The sequence below is a fragment of the Crassostrea angulata genome, chromosome 10, assembly GCF_025612915.1.
Source record: "Crassostrea angulata isolate pt1a10 chromosome 10, ASM2561291v2, whole genome shotgun sequence".
Taxonomy (NCBI): Eukaryota; Metazoa; Mollusca; class Bivalvia; order Ostreida; family Ostreidae; genus Magallana; species Magallana angulata.
The window spans coordinates 53,505,355-53,521,106 of record NC_069120.1 but is presented as its reverse complement, the minus strand read 5'-3'; the positions used below and the strand labels follow the sequence as shown (position 1 = coordinate 53,521,106).

General features: G+C 34.0%; 2 protein-coding genes across 3 annotated transcripts in view; one reads left to right on the top strand and one right to left on the bottom strand.

Moving 5' to 3' along the window:
* LOC128165413 (mediator of RNA polymerase II transcription subunit 23-like) overlaps positions 1-8,571 on the bottom strand; it is a 44,032-nt gene extending 35,461 nt beyond the window's left edge. The window contains exons 1-7 of the mRNA XM_052829918.1: positions 8,434-8,571; positions 7,954-8,073; positions 4,922-5,046; positions 4,422-4,533; positions 3,981-4,079; positions 3,402-3,506; positions 2,970-3,039 (exon numbers count right to left, since the gene is read on the bottom strand). Of these exons, the coding sequence (XP_052685878.1) occupies positions 2,970-3,039; positions 3,402-3,506; positions 3,981-4,079; positions 4,422-4,533; positions 4,922-5,046; positions 7,954-8,073; positions 8,434-8,487 (685 nt within the window). The 5' untranslated portion in view covers positions 8,488-8,571. The remainder of the gene's footprint in view (positions 1-2,969; positions 3,040-3,401; positions 3,507-3,980; positions 4,080-4,421; positions 4,534-4,921; positions 5,047-7,953; positions 8,074-8,433) is intronic.
* A 2,039-nt stretch (positions 8,572-10,610) lies between these two features.
* Positions 10,611-12,618, top strand: LOC128166421 (myosin regulatory light polypeptide 9-like). 2 transcript variants are annotated; one of them, XM_052831576.1, is made up of 5 exons: positions 10,611-10,724; positions 11,321-11,511; positions 11,819-11,980; positions 12,157-12,224; positions 12,356-12,618. In XM_052831576.1, the coding sequence occupies exons 2-5, from the start codon at positions 11,328-11,330 to the stop codon at positions 12,452-12,454; spliced, it is 513 nt and encodes a 170-aa protein (XP_052687536.1). In that variant the 5' UTR covers positions 10,611-10,724; positions 11,321-11,327; the 3' UTR covers positions 12,455-12,618. The 2 variants fall into 2 exon arrangements, with proteins under 2 accessions (XP_052687536.1, XP_052687535.1); XM_052831575.1 differs by lacking the exon at positions 10,611-10,724 and adding an exon at positions 10,841-10,989.
* Positions 12,619-15,752: the final 3,134 nt, after the last annotated feature.

Below are 15,752 nucleotides of genomic sequence, written 5' to 3'. Positions count from 1 at the left end.
GCATATTTCTCAATCACAAACCAAATATGAAAAATTAAGGAAAATACATTATTAAATTCTTGTTTTATGATTAAGTTCAAGAAAAACTTCAAAAAATTCAACTTTAACACCAAACCAAATGCATGAACAATAAGATTTAATGAAATTTATGAATATTTCTTATGCGTTACACCAAAGACTGTTTTCTTTTCATGTGGTTGTAAATATCATATTTTTATAGATTTTCATTTGATGTACTGTTGGCATATTTTAGCAAACAAACATCATGATATGCCCGATACAAACTATGATAAATTCAATCTGGTTGTAAGTACTTTGTTTTTAAACAAGTGGTACTTGAAAAAATCCACCTTTTTTGAGAATGACCCATACATCAACTCGTAAAAATACATGTAAATTTTTCAGATCAAAATTTATCAGATCAAAATATTTATGACACAATTATTTCTAAAAACCACTTTGAATTCATAATAATTATCTATAATATCCTAATCCCCAAGCTTTGTGTTGTATAAATTAAGGGAGGGGGGAGGGGTTACATGTACGTGGTTGCACAGTTTTTCTATTCCTATCAGAAACTCAACATATATACACATATGCTTTAAAGATAAATCATTTACATTCATTAAGTGACATTCATTTTTTATATAAGCATACATAAACGATCCCTGAAACGTAGGTGAAGATCTAGCTATCTGTAGTCTGCTGATGGACAATTCTAGTTGCTTGTGGCATGTCAACCCATAGTAGTAGATATGCAGCTATTATTACCGGTAATATGAAACAATCTTCGCGTGTTAAATGTGCGATATCTGTCAAAGTCTCCTCTGAATTTTGGACTAGTTCTATTGTAAGTAATACAGAAAATTTGTCCGAAAGTCGACTGCTTGTTTCGATGTCAATCAGATGACTTTAATATCTTGCCCGCTTCAACTTTTACCTACGGGCAATCTTCTAACCCTCCAATACAACAAAACATTTGTTTATATTTTACCTTTACTAGTTTAAAATCCCAAAAATAATATGTTTTACGGTGCGACCGTTGGGGGCGAGCGCAGCAGGTGATCAAAAATGAATTATGATAAATCAATAAAAATAAAAGTAGTGACGTAAAGTAAATGAATTTGAATGCAAAATAAAATAAATATACATATTTTTTCAGTAAATTTTCATTATTCATTAGATTTTTTATTTTTATATATTAATCTGATTAAAATCAGATCTTTGTAACGCTCCGAAATTCTGATAGTCACTGAAGAAAGTGTAGCGACATCAGAATTTGTCGGAGCGGATCAAAGATCTGATTTTAATCAGATTGTTTATATACTGGTTGCACACCAGTATAGAATTTATCTCAGATAAAATGTTGTTGAATAATAAAGATTTTAACATAATGTACATTGCAGTTTATTTCTTTTTTTCTTGCAGCAGACATTTTTCTTAAACTTACAAATAAAAATTGACTTACCTCAGATTCCCCCCTCCCCCGTTTAAAAAAAATCAAATTTACGTCTAAAAAAAATTGTTGATCACATAAGGAAAATGGATCCCCCAGGAGCATGTAATACCGTTAATAGTAGTGAAAACAAAGACACTTTTGAGCAGCTAAAGAGCTAAAGGCATACCACGCAGTCCCCATTCCTCACCCCGATTAGAATTTTCCTGATTTTGAGAATTTTATTTTTCTTTTTGCTTGTGAAGATTTTTTGAATGAAGTTGCCACGCCCCATTTAAAAAAACGTTCCTGGAAATTACCGTAAATATAGTGAATAAAATTAATGTGAGCATTCATCCAAATGAGAGCAAGTTACAGCTGTTTCCTATATCTGAAGAAATGTCCCGATTCGTTAGCTCTGCAAGATTTTGAGAAGATTTTGGTATTTATATTTCAGCAGATTTACAATAACTACTTAGAGTAGTTTCCCCTTACTGTGACGTCAAAGTTCACGTCAGTCAAGTGAAGTCTGTCTCTTTGAAAACACACTAGAAAAAACTACGCGAAAAATACTGTTTTGTTTACTTAAAAAGCATGATGTTCTGGAAATTACACAATTTATCTGTTTCTCAAAAGTTTTACTTTGATTCTCGCGAGATGGTATCCAGTCTAGTGAGATCGGCCGACATTAAGGAATTGCATTGTGGGTCGACATTTACTGACGCCGAAAAATTCTGTCGGATCAATGTGTAAGAAATCCATTGTGACGTCACTCGAAAGGACGATAACTCCGTTAATCTTACAGGTAATGAAAATTGGCGTCGTGTTATTTGCAATGCATGTACATAGTCTTTTATCTTGTTCTCGTGAGAGTGTGAAATGGGAAACCATAACTACAGGGAACTACTTGGACGATTAAAACAAGGCATTACTGGTCCGATTTACTGACGCCAAAAAAATCCGTTGAATGAATGTGCAAATAGTCCGAATATTCTATTCACACACGCCTTGCCGGTAGAGCTCGCTTCGCGCTGGCGCTGCGCGCCGGCGAGCTGTGCTCGCTTTCAAGATGTTGATTAGAACTGCATACGGTAGCGATTTACTTTAAGTGGTACATAAAATTACCGGAAATGTCTATTGCCAAGTCGTAAATAAAATTCATGTTTTAACTTCGCTTTTTTACTACAATTTAAAAAAATATTGAATCAATTGACTTGGAAATCAATAGGGTTTGTCCTTTTACCATGCCAAAGAAGTGTACAAAGTTTGATGAATATTCATTAGAGGGTTTTCTTGGAATTTTGCTAAAGAGTGCACACACACACACGCACAGCTGCAATGCTTTATCCCCCTTGCAACAAGTTGAGCGAGGAGATAATAAAGCTTCTAGTTTTATCCAAAGCAGAGTCCTATATTGACTGCTGATCTCAAATCTCTACAGATTTCCAACCACGTTGGATTTTTGTTTTGTCAGATTCCTGGATCAACAAGACTGAGGAGAAATACCTGTGTGATCGATCATCTCATTACTTACCAGAAACAGTGACCATCTGGGCAGCTGGGCGAAAACTGTGGACAAAGTCAGCCAGGATGTTGCCCATCTTCTGTATAGAGAATGTTAACAAGCTTAACAAGCTTAAACAACCAACATCACACATCTCAACAAATCAAAATGCAATTCACGGGTATGTAAAAATTTCCTTCAAATATTACTGTAAACGTATTACATTTGGCTGTGTATTCTATTTAGTGATTTTGGCGGAAAACAGCATCCATAAATCAATTAAATCACCAAATGTAAAATATATATATAGATAAAATTAAGATTAAGACATGCACTAAATCAAATCGAGGCTAATTTTTGAAAAATAGTATTCGACTAAACATCAGTATTTATTCTAGAATAGAAATATTGATTAACATCTTCACACAGACATGCCAGGTTGTTTATATTCCTATGACTTACCCAGTGAGGCCACTTCCTGTCCTCGGGACAGACTTTGTTGATTTCATTCACTGCAAGATACGCTGGTAACAAGCAAACATTACGATCCAAGATGTGGGCCACCAACTAAAGGAGAAAACAAACATTACGATCCAAGATGTGGGCCACCAACTAAAGGAGAAAACAAACATTACGATCCAAGATGTGGGCCACCAACTAAAGGAGAAAACAAACATTACAATCCAAGATGTGGGCCACCAACTAAAGGAGAAAACAAACATTACGATCCAAGATGTGGGCCACCAACTAAAGGAGAAAACAAACATTACGATCCAAGATGTGGGCCACCAACTAAAGGAGAAAACAAACATTACGATCCAAGATGTGGGCCACCAACTAAAGGAGAAAATCATTTATACACTTTTTTCTATATAGAAGTAATTAAATTAAATAAGATTTCTCACTGCTTTTCCCCTGTTTTCACTGACAACTCCTTTTTGTTCTATACATAATCAATCACTGAATATTCTGTGATTCTGAGTCAGCATCCAATATATACATCCACACTTGATTGGCCATGAGGATGCCTGAGATACTTACATTGACTGGGGTGTCAATATCTGGCATGACGGACACATTCTCATCTTCCTTTATCCCCTGACATTTCTCCAGGATGCCCCGAAGTAAATCTCTACAGCCCTGTACCAATCAACAAAGAACTCATACCATACAATCACAGCAAGATTATTAAAAGTAAATTATTTATAATTGTACTGTGGATTCAATAGTGTTTGTTGAACACCAATCTTCATGATTTTTGTTGTTTTGTTTATCCAAAAAATTAAATGTTTATTCAAGTGTAATTTCTACTAACATTTTGAATTGATAGGATCATTAGCCACAAATCCTTAAAACTGGGATTTTCACTTTATCCACAAAAATTGATACCCATGAATATTAATGAAACCTCTATATATTTAATTTCATCTTGTTAGAGTATGAACAAGAACAGGTGATGAATTCTGAGACAATATCCAGCACCTTGTAGTCCACACCGCCGATGATTTTCCTCATCAGCTGAAACGTCTTGGTCCACATCAGGCTGGCGTTGTAGCTGAGCAGCTCATGGTCCAATAGAGCATCACAAATAGGCCTAAATGTAAGCATTCTGTGAGCACCAGTACATCTAGATCACTGGGTAAGGACCAGGTTATACAGAATAAATTCTTAAGCATAAAATAACAAGTTATGGATGGTTGAATTGTCAATATTGACTTTCTTTGCTGTGAATATATTCTTCTTATAATAATAACTAATTTGTATGAACTTGATTGTTTACGGAAATGCATATCTTTTTTCATATTTACTTGACTTTACTTTCATAATTACGTGACAGGGTGATGACATATGTTCCAGGGATTTTGACCTACACTGAAAGGACTCTGTGATGTAACTTTGTGTTAAGGGTGATGACCTACTTTTTGAGAGTTTAAGTGGGATGACCTACTTTCAGAGAGTTTGTTTTAAGTGTGATGACCTACTTTGCAGGGACTACATTGTACTCCACCAGCCCCTCCAACAGGTCCAGAAGGAGCTCCACCCGGCTGGCGTTCTGAACGTTGTAAATCTGTGTGATGTAACACTTCAGAGCGGTGTCCAAGCTTTCCTGTAGAAGAGACACAAGTACATGTCCTATCAGTCACACTGTGAACAAGTTCTTGTCGTAGTAGACCATAACATTTACTTAATTCAACTAGCAGTACATGATACCACAAGGGCGTCATAACAGGGGCAGTCCTCCGCCCTAAACCAAACATTTTGCCTAAAAATGATTTTTTTCAAATATTAAGATTAAAATGAAATTTTATAACGACGACCTGCATTCATGGAGTGGCGATGGTAAAGGTGATCTGCGTTCAATGGGGAGCGGCGAAGTGTGAACTCTATTGTTTACACAAGCAAAAGTGGGGGGTATATATACCTGTTTCTGGCGTGTTTTGACAATTAACAGGGCATTAATTAGATAGACTTGGCAGTAAAGAAATAAAGAATATATGTTCTCTAGCTTTGATGACAATTAACAAGTTGTAGTTAGAATCAACTATCGCAGAATATGTACAACGTACCCCCTCCCAATACAAAGTACCTTCCGACGCCCCTGTACCATTCCTGAGATTCACTTTACCCAGAGACATATATAGCAGAGATTTGCAACTGATTGAAATCTCACGAAATCTTGGGGTCCCTATTGTAAAGTGTTCCCCGTTTAAATCAGTATATCTTTCTAATAAACAATTATATCGAAAAATAAACGGCTAAAACCTATCACCAAAACATTCAAAATATTATATTTTCATGAGTTGATGTCATATAAAAAATATTAAAAGTGGAGTTTTAGGAGGCAGTTGGCTACCCATCGTCTGAGATTTCGCCGATGTTTTATAGCTAGCCATGAATATATTTTATATATACAGAGGGTTCCACTAAATCTGATAGCGGTTAATCGAATAATTTGGTCAATCTGACATAATATCAAAACAACAGACCATTTCTTATATATCCCTTTATATTTTTTCCTGATAATCTGATGGGAAAAAATGTCATTTTTAGTTAATCTGATAGGATTGTGACCGTGTAATAATGATTTCCTGCCCTCTTACACCTGTATATTCCTTTGTTTAATTGGTTGAAACCCCTCTTGTGTACACAGTAACTCTTTACAGGGCAATAGTTACATTTCAACGCACACGTGTGGCTCCCTTCTTTGTAAGATAAAAGCTACCGACATCGATAATTGTTCCGGATGACCGCACACAGGACTGACCTTATCTGTGTACGCATTTCATTGTTTGTTTATTACCTATTGTATGTGTTGATTTCATGCAGGGCTTGCACCACTAAGAATCATTTAAACATGTAATTTCGGAATCAAAAGTGACTGGCTTTGGAACATATTACACCGAAATTCTGATTACTTTCAATTTTACATCGGGGTAGAAAACTTAATAAATAAAATTCAAATAATTTTTTAACATGCATCATTAATTATGTAAGAGCATTTTATACAACAGAAAAAGAATTCAAATAAATTGTCCAGGTGAAAAGAGGGACTGTTCAGACAATTAGCCATTTCCTCTTATTACTTCCTGTCAAAATGGCGGCCACTTTGAGACCATGGTAAAGAGAAACATTTTCTTTTGAGCATTTACAAACAAAATAAAGATTTAAATCAAAATGCTATTTCATTGCTAAAGGAAGGTAAATTATTTCATTTCAAACTATTGACATACAGATTATATATCTTTAATTTGATAAATTATGTCTTGAAACAAGTTATATTTTATTCTATACCAAAATCAAAGACCACAAAAACGCAAAATCAAAGACCACAAAAAGGCAAAATCAGTTAATCTAATAATCGGTTAATCTGATAATTTTTCTCCGACAAATTGACTATCAGATTAAGCGGAACCCTCTGTATTAATCTTTTTTTTCAATTTTTTGTTTTAACAATGTCTAAAATAGTGCTGAAACGAATGTTCGAATATTCGCGAATGAATAGTAAATTTCTAATATTCCAATGCAAATTTAGCATTCGAATATTCGATCACGTGTTAAACACCCATATAAAATGCTGTAAAGTATGCAGCATCGTGTTATTTTGTTACGATGGAAAAGAAAAGCTGGGATTATTTTACTCTGAACGAAAGTAAAGACATAGCCATCTATGACTGCCATGCTCGGTAGAGTCTATTACTTAACCCAGTAATAGACTCTTCCGCCATGCTTGTTTACATTGAAAGTAAAAGCAGGGTTTGCATCGAACGGAGACAAACATTCTGGATTTTTCAATTCATATTAGACGATGAAGAAATAATTTGCTTAAAAGTTTGAACTAGTGTGAGCTACCGAGTGTAAATATTGAAAGGTACATCGAAAGTTTTTTAAAAAAAAGATACTTCGATGTAATTTGTTTTTTTTTTTAATAAACAGAACATTTCCGGAGCGTTATTGGTTTTCTTTTTAATGCTATATCATGGCGGAAATATTAGGAATGACTTACGAAGTTACGTATCGGTCTCATACAGGAGTCAGGACTGCAGTATATTATTAAAAAAGTAATAAATCTTTTGATTGTAGTTGATGAAAGTTAAAAAAATCAAGTATATTAATATTATTTGCATAAAAAACAAACGCGCACCTACTTCTATGGATACTCATGCATTAAGTGTCAACTTCGAACTGACGTATTTATGCAGTCTACTTATACACGCACTTAGTAATACAAACTATCAAACATACCTAATACCTTGTCGATGACATCTACGAATATTCGAATACGAATCGAATAGCACTCACGAATATTCGAATACTGATTTATGGTATTCGTTTCAGCACTAGTCTAAAACCTATGCATACTTTTCATTAAAACAATATAAATTTGGTTTAAGATCATTAACTCAGTTTACTAAAATGTAGTTCCCAAAGTAAGGTTGGTCCTGTACCATTTTTCAACAACAAGACACGCTAATGGCGGAGTTGCCAATCTCTGTTATTTATATCTCTGCTTTACCTGGGGAACATTGGCCAGGGCAGTTTTGAGGCTGTTGAAGCAGTGTTCTTTCTTCCATTGTAGAGACTCCTCTGTGTGCAAGATTACAGAACACAGGGCTGCCTCAATTGCCTCGCCGTGCTGACAAGTACAAAAACAGAACACATCATTATCAGTAGAATAACATACCAAAGGGCTGCCTCAATGGCCTCGTCGTGCAATAAAGTACAAAAACAGTACATGTCACTATCAATAAAATTAATGTCAAAAATAATGCATCAAGAAGATTCCCTCAAGTACTCATGGAATGCAAATATTATACAATGTTTTAATAATGAAAATGAGATTTTACATATAAGCTCGATTGAAATGGTGAGAAGGTATATCATAGTCCCAACAACAATTCTGTCGTCGACTCGACTCAGAATTTTATTTTTCTGTTGGACTTGTTGGACTAACACTGTTTACATGTCTGACATATTACTTATTATTGCTGCTTACTAAAATATCCCTCACGACGTCTATAATTGTGTCCTCGATCGTCTTTTGAGACATGTTAAACGCGAAATTGTAAACAAATAGATGTTAAACACCGACAACTTTGCCGCTGTCTTCCATGTTACCCTACGGTTTTCGCAAAATAAATGCGTCCTGATAAAAACGGATAACAGTAACTTGTACATTTTCTTGTCGTAGATTACGTGCGCATAGATTAATGTGACATTTAATGGAAATAAAACCTTTCCTCTTTGATATGTTAAATGTAAATAACAAAACCCTTCTCCTATAGTTTCGTTTTAAAGTAGAAATAAAATGCATGGACTTCTTCAGCACCCAGTCAGAGGTGTAAGAAAGCAATAAAAAAAATGCGTGCAATGCAAATCTTTAGGTTAAAGGGCCGTGGTCACGATTTTGATCAAAAAATATTTTTCCGAATTTAATGTTTACAATGCTTTAGTAAGGCATTTTAAATAGGCAATTGAAATTTGAGTGTCATTCATTGAGTCATAAGCTTACAATTAATTGCTATGTAAAATAAAGATTTTGTTTACATTTTGAATGTTAATTTGAAAATTCCCATTTTATACGTAAAATGATTGTGTCAGACGATAAGAACTGTTTATTTATGCTTAAAATGAATAAGAAGGTACAAAATCAGCTTGAAAAAAGATTTATTACAGATATATTAAACCTATGTAAACAAAAACAGGGCACGTTTACATTTCAAAGAATTGTGGGCTCTGTATCTTGCTTTTAACTCTACAACTGACTGTCAAATTTCATTATTTTATTAATAAAAGCATTGTAAAAATAAAAACAGAAAAATGGAGATATCAAAACGCAAATCTGCAAACAGCTTCAAAGTCTTGCATGATATGTTCTTGAATAGATAAATCAGTGTTTGATATGCTGACATGTTAAATGTAAATCTGATATTGGCTTAATTGTTAAAGTAATTTTACTCAGTGAGTATATGTCGCAAGGGGAGAGGTGAGTATCATTCTTTGCTACTACAGGTATATAACTATAATTTACACTCGTTAACTAGAGTTAAGATGTTAATCAATAGTTTCACAATCGTGAATCTATAAGTTATATTTCAGATAACTTATGTTTTGCAATTCCAAATACTTGTTCTCTATGGCAAAATGAGCTAAACATAGTTTCACATTTGATAAATTAGGTTTATCGACTGGTAACTTTAGTTTACAAACTGCAAACTATAGTTAAAGATTCGTTAACTATAGTTTTCATATGCAAAACTATACTTAACGGTTGTAAACTATAGTTAACGAATGATAATCTGAGTTTATCTGTCTGCAAGTAACGTTAACAATTTATTTTGCTGATGAATATAGATTCACATTTGTTAAACTATGATTTACATTCGTTAACTATAGTTAAGAGTTGTCAATCATAGTTTAACAATCGTGAAACTATAATTATCAAAAATGATCATGTTTTGCAATCGAAAATAGTTGTTTTCAGTGTTGATTACAGTTTAATTTACACTTCTGAAACATAGATGATAGCGTTAACAATGGTTTACAGATGTGAAAGTAGATGGACGCGGCGTTAAATAAAGTTTCACAGATGATAAACTGGGTTTATCAACTGTTAACTATAACTAACGATTCGTTAACTATTATTAACGATCTACTATAACTATAGTTTTCATCTGTAAAACTATATTCAACTGTTGTAATCTATAGTTTACGAATGATGATCTAAGTGTATTTGTCTGCAAATAACGTAAACAAAAGACTTTGCTGATAAATATAGATTCACATCTGCATTCGTTAACTAAAGTTAAGATTTGTTAATATTTTAACAGATACACTGTGTTTTGCAATCGCAAATGGTTGTTTTCAGTGTTTTAGATTATCGTCGTTAACTAGTGTTTTCTGTCCGTAAACTATGGTTTACAACCGTTAAACCTAGTCTATCAACCGAGAAGTCATTATTAGACCGGCAAGTTCACGTTGTGGGCAGAGTTTAATTTTTGTACAGAAATATTACATGAATTTTAAAAAAAATTATTTATTCATCCAGGCCTCAAAAGTGTTGATCATATATATCATCTGAGAGAGATAATACGATTAGATTATTCTATTGACCATTAACAGATTAATTGTATCACAAAATAGTAAAGACTTCTTGGTACGTGGGGGGGGGGGGGGGGGGGAATAAACATTACTACGCATGTGCGATCTCACACCCGACTTCCTGTCTTAAAAAGCCAACTTTTTTTTCGAACTTTTCCGGTTTCTGTGTTCTTTCGCACGTAGATTGTAAGTAGATTTAAATGATTTGTCAAGCTACATATGTATTCAAGTTGTCAGCATATTCTTTATACAAGTGAGGGATTTTTTAATTGTAAATAGTTTTGAGAAATAGTGAAGTTTGGAAATCATTTCCGGATTTGAAACAGGTCAAGAATGGAATTTATGGAATGACTCGCCCAAAACAATCCTTCTCTGTTAGTCATATCCTCCCCGTCTGAGAATTTGCGTTCAGAAAAAGCAAACTTTATTAGATTTAAAATCATTTATCGACGTAAGTAGAAAGAAATCTTTGTTTTGACCAGCTATAAGCTGGTATTATTTTGATTTATCTACATCATGGCTGTAGTTTTATGAGCTGAACTTTTGCAGACGACGCAAAATTTTGTTTGTCAGTAAACGTTAATTGATGTTGAGGTTGTAGTATGGTTTTATCAGTTCATCTCAAAGGCTTAAAACATGGATTAGTTGTGTGAATTGAATTTTGAATGCATTCCCTTTTTAAACACACATTGTACTGTGTAACAAATATTAATCCAAAGTATATAAGTTAGTAAGTATAAATTTCACTGAAATATCATTTTTTAAAAATTTGATTCACACAGCTACAAGATGTCGAGCAGGAAAACAAAGTCCAAAGCCACAAAGAAGCGAGCCCAAAGGGCCACTTCCAATGTGTTCGCCATGTTTGACCAGGCCCAGATTCAGGAGTTTAAGGAAGCGTTTAACATGATTGACCAAAACAGAGACGGTTTCATTGACAAGGAGGATTTAGCTGATATGCTCGCTTCATTAGGTACAGATGAACTAGTGCTACACTGAGTTATATAGCGTCAAATTTCACCGCAGAATCATGAACATTTTGTTTATTCTACCAAATTTAAAAAGAAGCAGTTTTACCTGCATAGTATTTGAATCTTTAGCAGTTACACCCATGTCATTCTGTGTGATGGTGACTTATATATTTGAATTACTGGTAAAATGGACACACATTATTGACAAAAACATTAAACCTGTACTGTAAAGTTTGTTGTCAGGAATTATTGGCTTTTAATTTCAACACATTGGTTTATTTAATAAAGATGTGAATTCAATTTGAACAGGAAAAAATCCAACAGACCAATACCTGGACGAGATGATGAACTGTGCCCCAGGCCCAATCAACTTTACCATGTTTTTGACAATGTTTGGAGAGAAATTAAACGGCACAGACCCTGAAGATGTCATTAAGAATGCATTTGCCTGTTTTGATGAAGACGCATCAGGTAATCTTTTGTTATGTTCTTGACTCAATATGATGTATGTTTGCTCTGTGTATAGAATGTAAGTTATTATAACGTCACATCATTTACTTTGATATTGAATTTGGAGAAAAACTTGAAGTTCTTACTGTGATATTTCAGCTTTTGCGTTTGTTTGAAATTATAATTTTGTTTTGAAGGTTACATTAATGAAGACAGACTACGGGACTTACTAATGACCATGGGAGATCGTTTTACTGAAGATGAGGTAAACTTTATAACTTTGTCCAGATCTTAATAAAAATTCAAAGCTTGATGTAAATTGTTCCCTGATAGTAAACAAATAAATTGGCCTGTTGGTCAGTCTGAATCCACTCTCAATTCTTGCTTGATTTTTAGGTTGATGAAATGTTTCGTGAGGCACCTTTAAAGAATGGAATGTTCGATTACGTAGAATTTACAAGAATCCTCAAACACGGCAAAAAAGAGGAAGCATAAAACGTGGGCACATGCTGCGCAACATTCCTGATTCTCCACATAGCGCGTGCGGGACCAATTCAGGCCGGAACCAGTGGAGACATTTAGTTAACACTTGTTGACGGGGACCAAACCTTTATATACACTTTATGTTATTATATTTATACATTAAACATAACCTTTGATTCTTGTTTTGTGTTCTTGCAACATTGTACTCAACAAAGCAGGGCTTGACCCAGTGTGTGCACAAGGAACAATTGAAGGGTAGTACATGTATTTGTGATGTATAACTTCCACATGTTTTATATAGGCAAAAATAGCAGCTGTCAATGTTAAGGAAATAGTGAACTCATCAGGATAAATGACAAGAAGTGGTGTGGGAAATTGGCTTTAATGCCTCATATTTTAAATGGCAGTGAAGACTGCCTCTAAAAATTTTAATAAAATGTATGGCAAACAATATTTTGTAAGGAAGGGGGGGGGGGGGGTAGGAGGAGGTGGCTGGTAATGCAAGATCTGTGTGTTGAAATCAATGTTTGGGCCACTTTTGCATGATGCAGCATGTTTTGCCTGGAAGTTAAATGTGGAATGTCGACTGCACACATTTGAATGTGGAAACTAGCTTGATGATGGCCTATTTGTATTCTTTGTTTGCTGATGAAAAGGCCCAACAAGACTCGTAAACAGGTAAATGCCATGCTATCGTTGATTTTAATACACAGGTAAATACACCTTTACTTTTGATACACCTGATTGCACAACTATAATTCATATTGATCCTTAAACTGTTAAACATCTTGGATTCTGCATTTGTATCTATCAAATTGCTTTATGTGCATTTTCTGGTATTATGTAATGCATTTAATATCTGAATACTACCTGACTTGGAATATTAAGTGCACACTTTTATTACGAGTGAGTCACACTGGGTATAAGCTGTGCATTCTGACACAGAGGTTAGCTTGTACAGTGAAATACTTTGACCTGTTAGGAAGTTGGTGTAGGAAGGGCAAAGAAAAGAAATACCGTATATGGACATCACCTTTTATGTGTTGTGATTAGCTTTAAAACATTTTTTCTGGTCACCTGGTGTTTTTTATTGGCAGCTATCCATCAACTCCCCCCTTTTTTTAAAATCCAGCCAACCCATGTTGCTCAAAAAATCACCCAAGGTGAAATACATATTTTGATAAAATAGAGAACCCTTTTTAAAAGGGTGTTAAATTTTCAAATAATTGTCCAAAGGGTGACCTATAAAAGAGACCCATGTGCCAGTCATCACCCACCTGAGTAACAGTTCCCATTTATATCTATTTACCATCAAATTTCCCATGGCCAAAATTCAGTATAAATTTTAACCCAAATGTGTTGGCAGAACAATTCAGCTTAAGAGCTGGACACAGCTGTAAAAGGAATTGACCAATTATTATCATTAAAATCCATGAGTTGTACAAGAATATTAAATGATGTCTAACACAAATATTAGTTTGTGCAAAAACATGAAAAACTTCAAATACAATGTACCCATTTTTACTGTTAAAAGTATTATAATATATACAGAATAATTGTTGGCTTAAAGTCAATTACAAATATACATTTGTAATATATATACCACATGTTTTTTAATCAGGGAGTTAAAATCGTTTGAAATATCATTTAGTATATGTACTATATTGCAGGGTTGTCTCTAAGACCCAGGAGGAGGGGAATTTCCCCGCCCTAAGTGACGTAATTACCCGGCTATTATTGCATTTCAAACACAATCTAGCTATAAGCTAGACCCCCAGAACCCCTTCTACTTTTTTATTTCTCCCTTCTACTTCAATTTTTAGAGACAACCCTGATATTGTCAAAAAAATAATAAATTTAGGTGCTAATGGAACGATTGGACAGCAAGTGGCATCTAAGGTATATTTTAGGATCTTGATATAAATTCTGAATTAGAATTTGAAATACCTTTTACTGTTTACATATTTTTAGTGTTGAATGGAAATGGTTTACATTTGATACCAAGGGCAGATAACTCTTGCTTCACCTGCATCCTTTAATTTTGATATAATAGAGTCTGTCTAATGGAAGAACACTAAATCATTATTATGGCATCATTTTGTTGATAAAACAATACCATGGTACATTATTCTTCCTATTAGCATCCCAACCCCACAAACCCCCCCATCAATCAATTAAAGAAGGATGTGAAATACTGCCGTAGTAAATTGGTAAAACAAATAAATTTTGAAATTTCTCTCTTTTTATTTTGCATGTACGCATTGCTATTTATGGTAGGGGATGAACACCGTGTACGTTATTTATGGTAGGGGTACATTGTGTACATTCCATCCCTGTAGAAGTTTAGCTACACCATTATCAGATACATAAGCGCATTTAGGTATATTTTTCTCCTTCAGCTGGTCAATGTATTTTGTCAAATTCTATCTATATGTAAATGGAGAAAAATGTACCTCACTGTGCTCATATTTAACTTGAAAAAAATGTTAAAGTTTAGTTTAGTTTAAAACTAATGATGTTTACCTAGTGTATACTTGCTTATCCTTTCATCATATTCCTCGTTTGTACTACATGTATCGCATGTCATTACCTCCGGTAAGTGTAATCAACATGACTTTACATGCCATAAACCTTCATCTGTGAAAAAACAGTATTTATAAGTTTTATTGCAAAGTCAACAGATTTCATTTCTGATCGTTATAAACTACTCCCTCAATTGGTGAGAATTTGATAATTAATACAGTCAAGTGATATGTAAACCAGTTTTGTCTGAACTGTTTAATTCCTTATATACATATCGTCTTTTGTACTAAGGTCCATCCATTCTATTTATTTTTATCCACTGAAAGGACAGAGGCACAAACCACAACGAAATTCACTGTAAGAGGGTTTACGAAATCATTGATAATGCATCAATCATTACGAAGTTTTGTTTAAAAATTATCAAAATCATGGCAGATTTTGTATTACAATGTACATGTATTCATCATATAAAAAAGTGGCTGCTTTCATCATCCTTTGTTTAAAATATGAAGTCAGGGCCCCTTTATCAATACCAATCCTTTTTATTTGAATGTGTTTGTCATTTTCTCTTATCAATATTGTATATTAAGGGAAATATTCGCTAGTTTTCACCCCTTTTGCTCGTCATCAGTGGGGGAATTTAAGACTGGGCGAATTCCAATGTCTCAAATTATCCCTCTTTAAACATAACTTGTTTGGGTTAATTCAAGACGTGGCAAGCATAAGTGTAGGAGGACAGGAAAATTACACACACAAAAATAACCCTGTATACACTATACACTTGTGC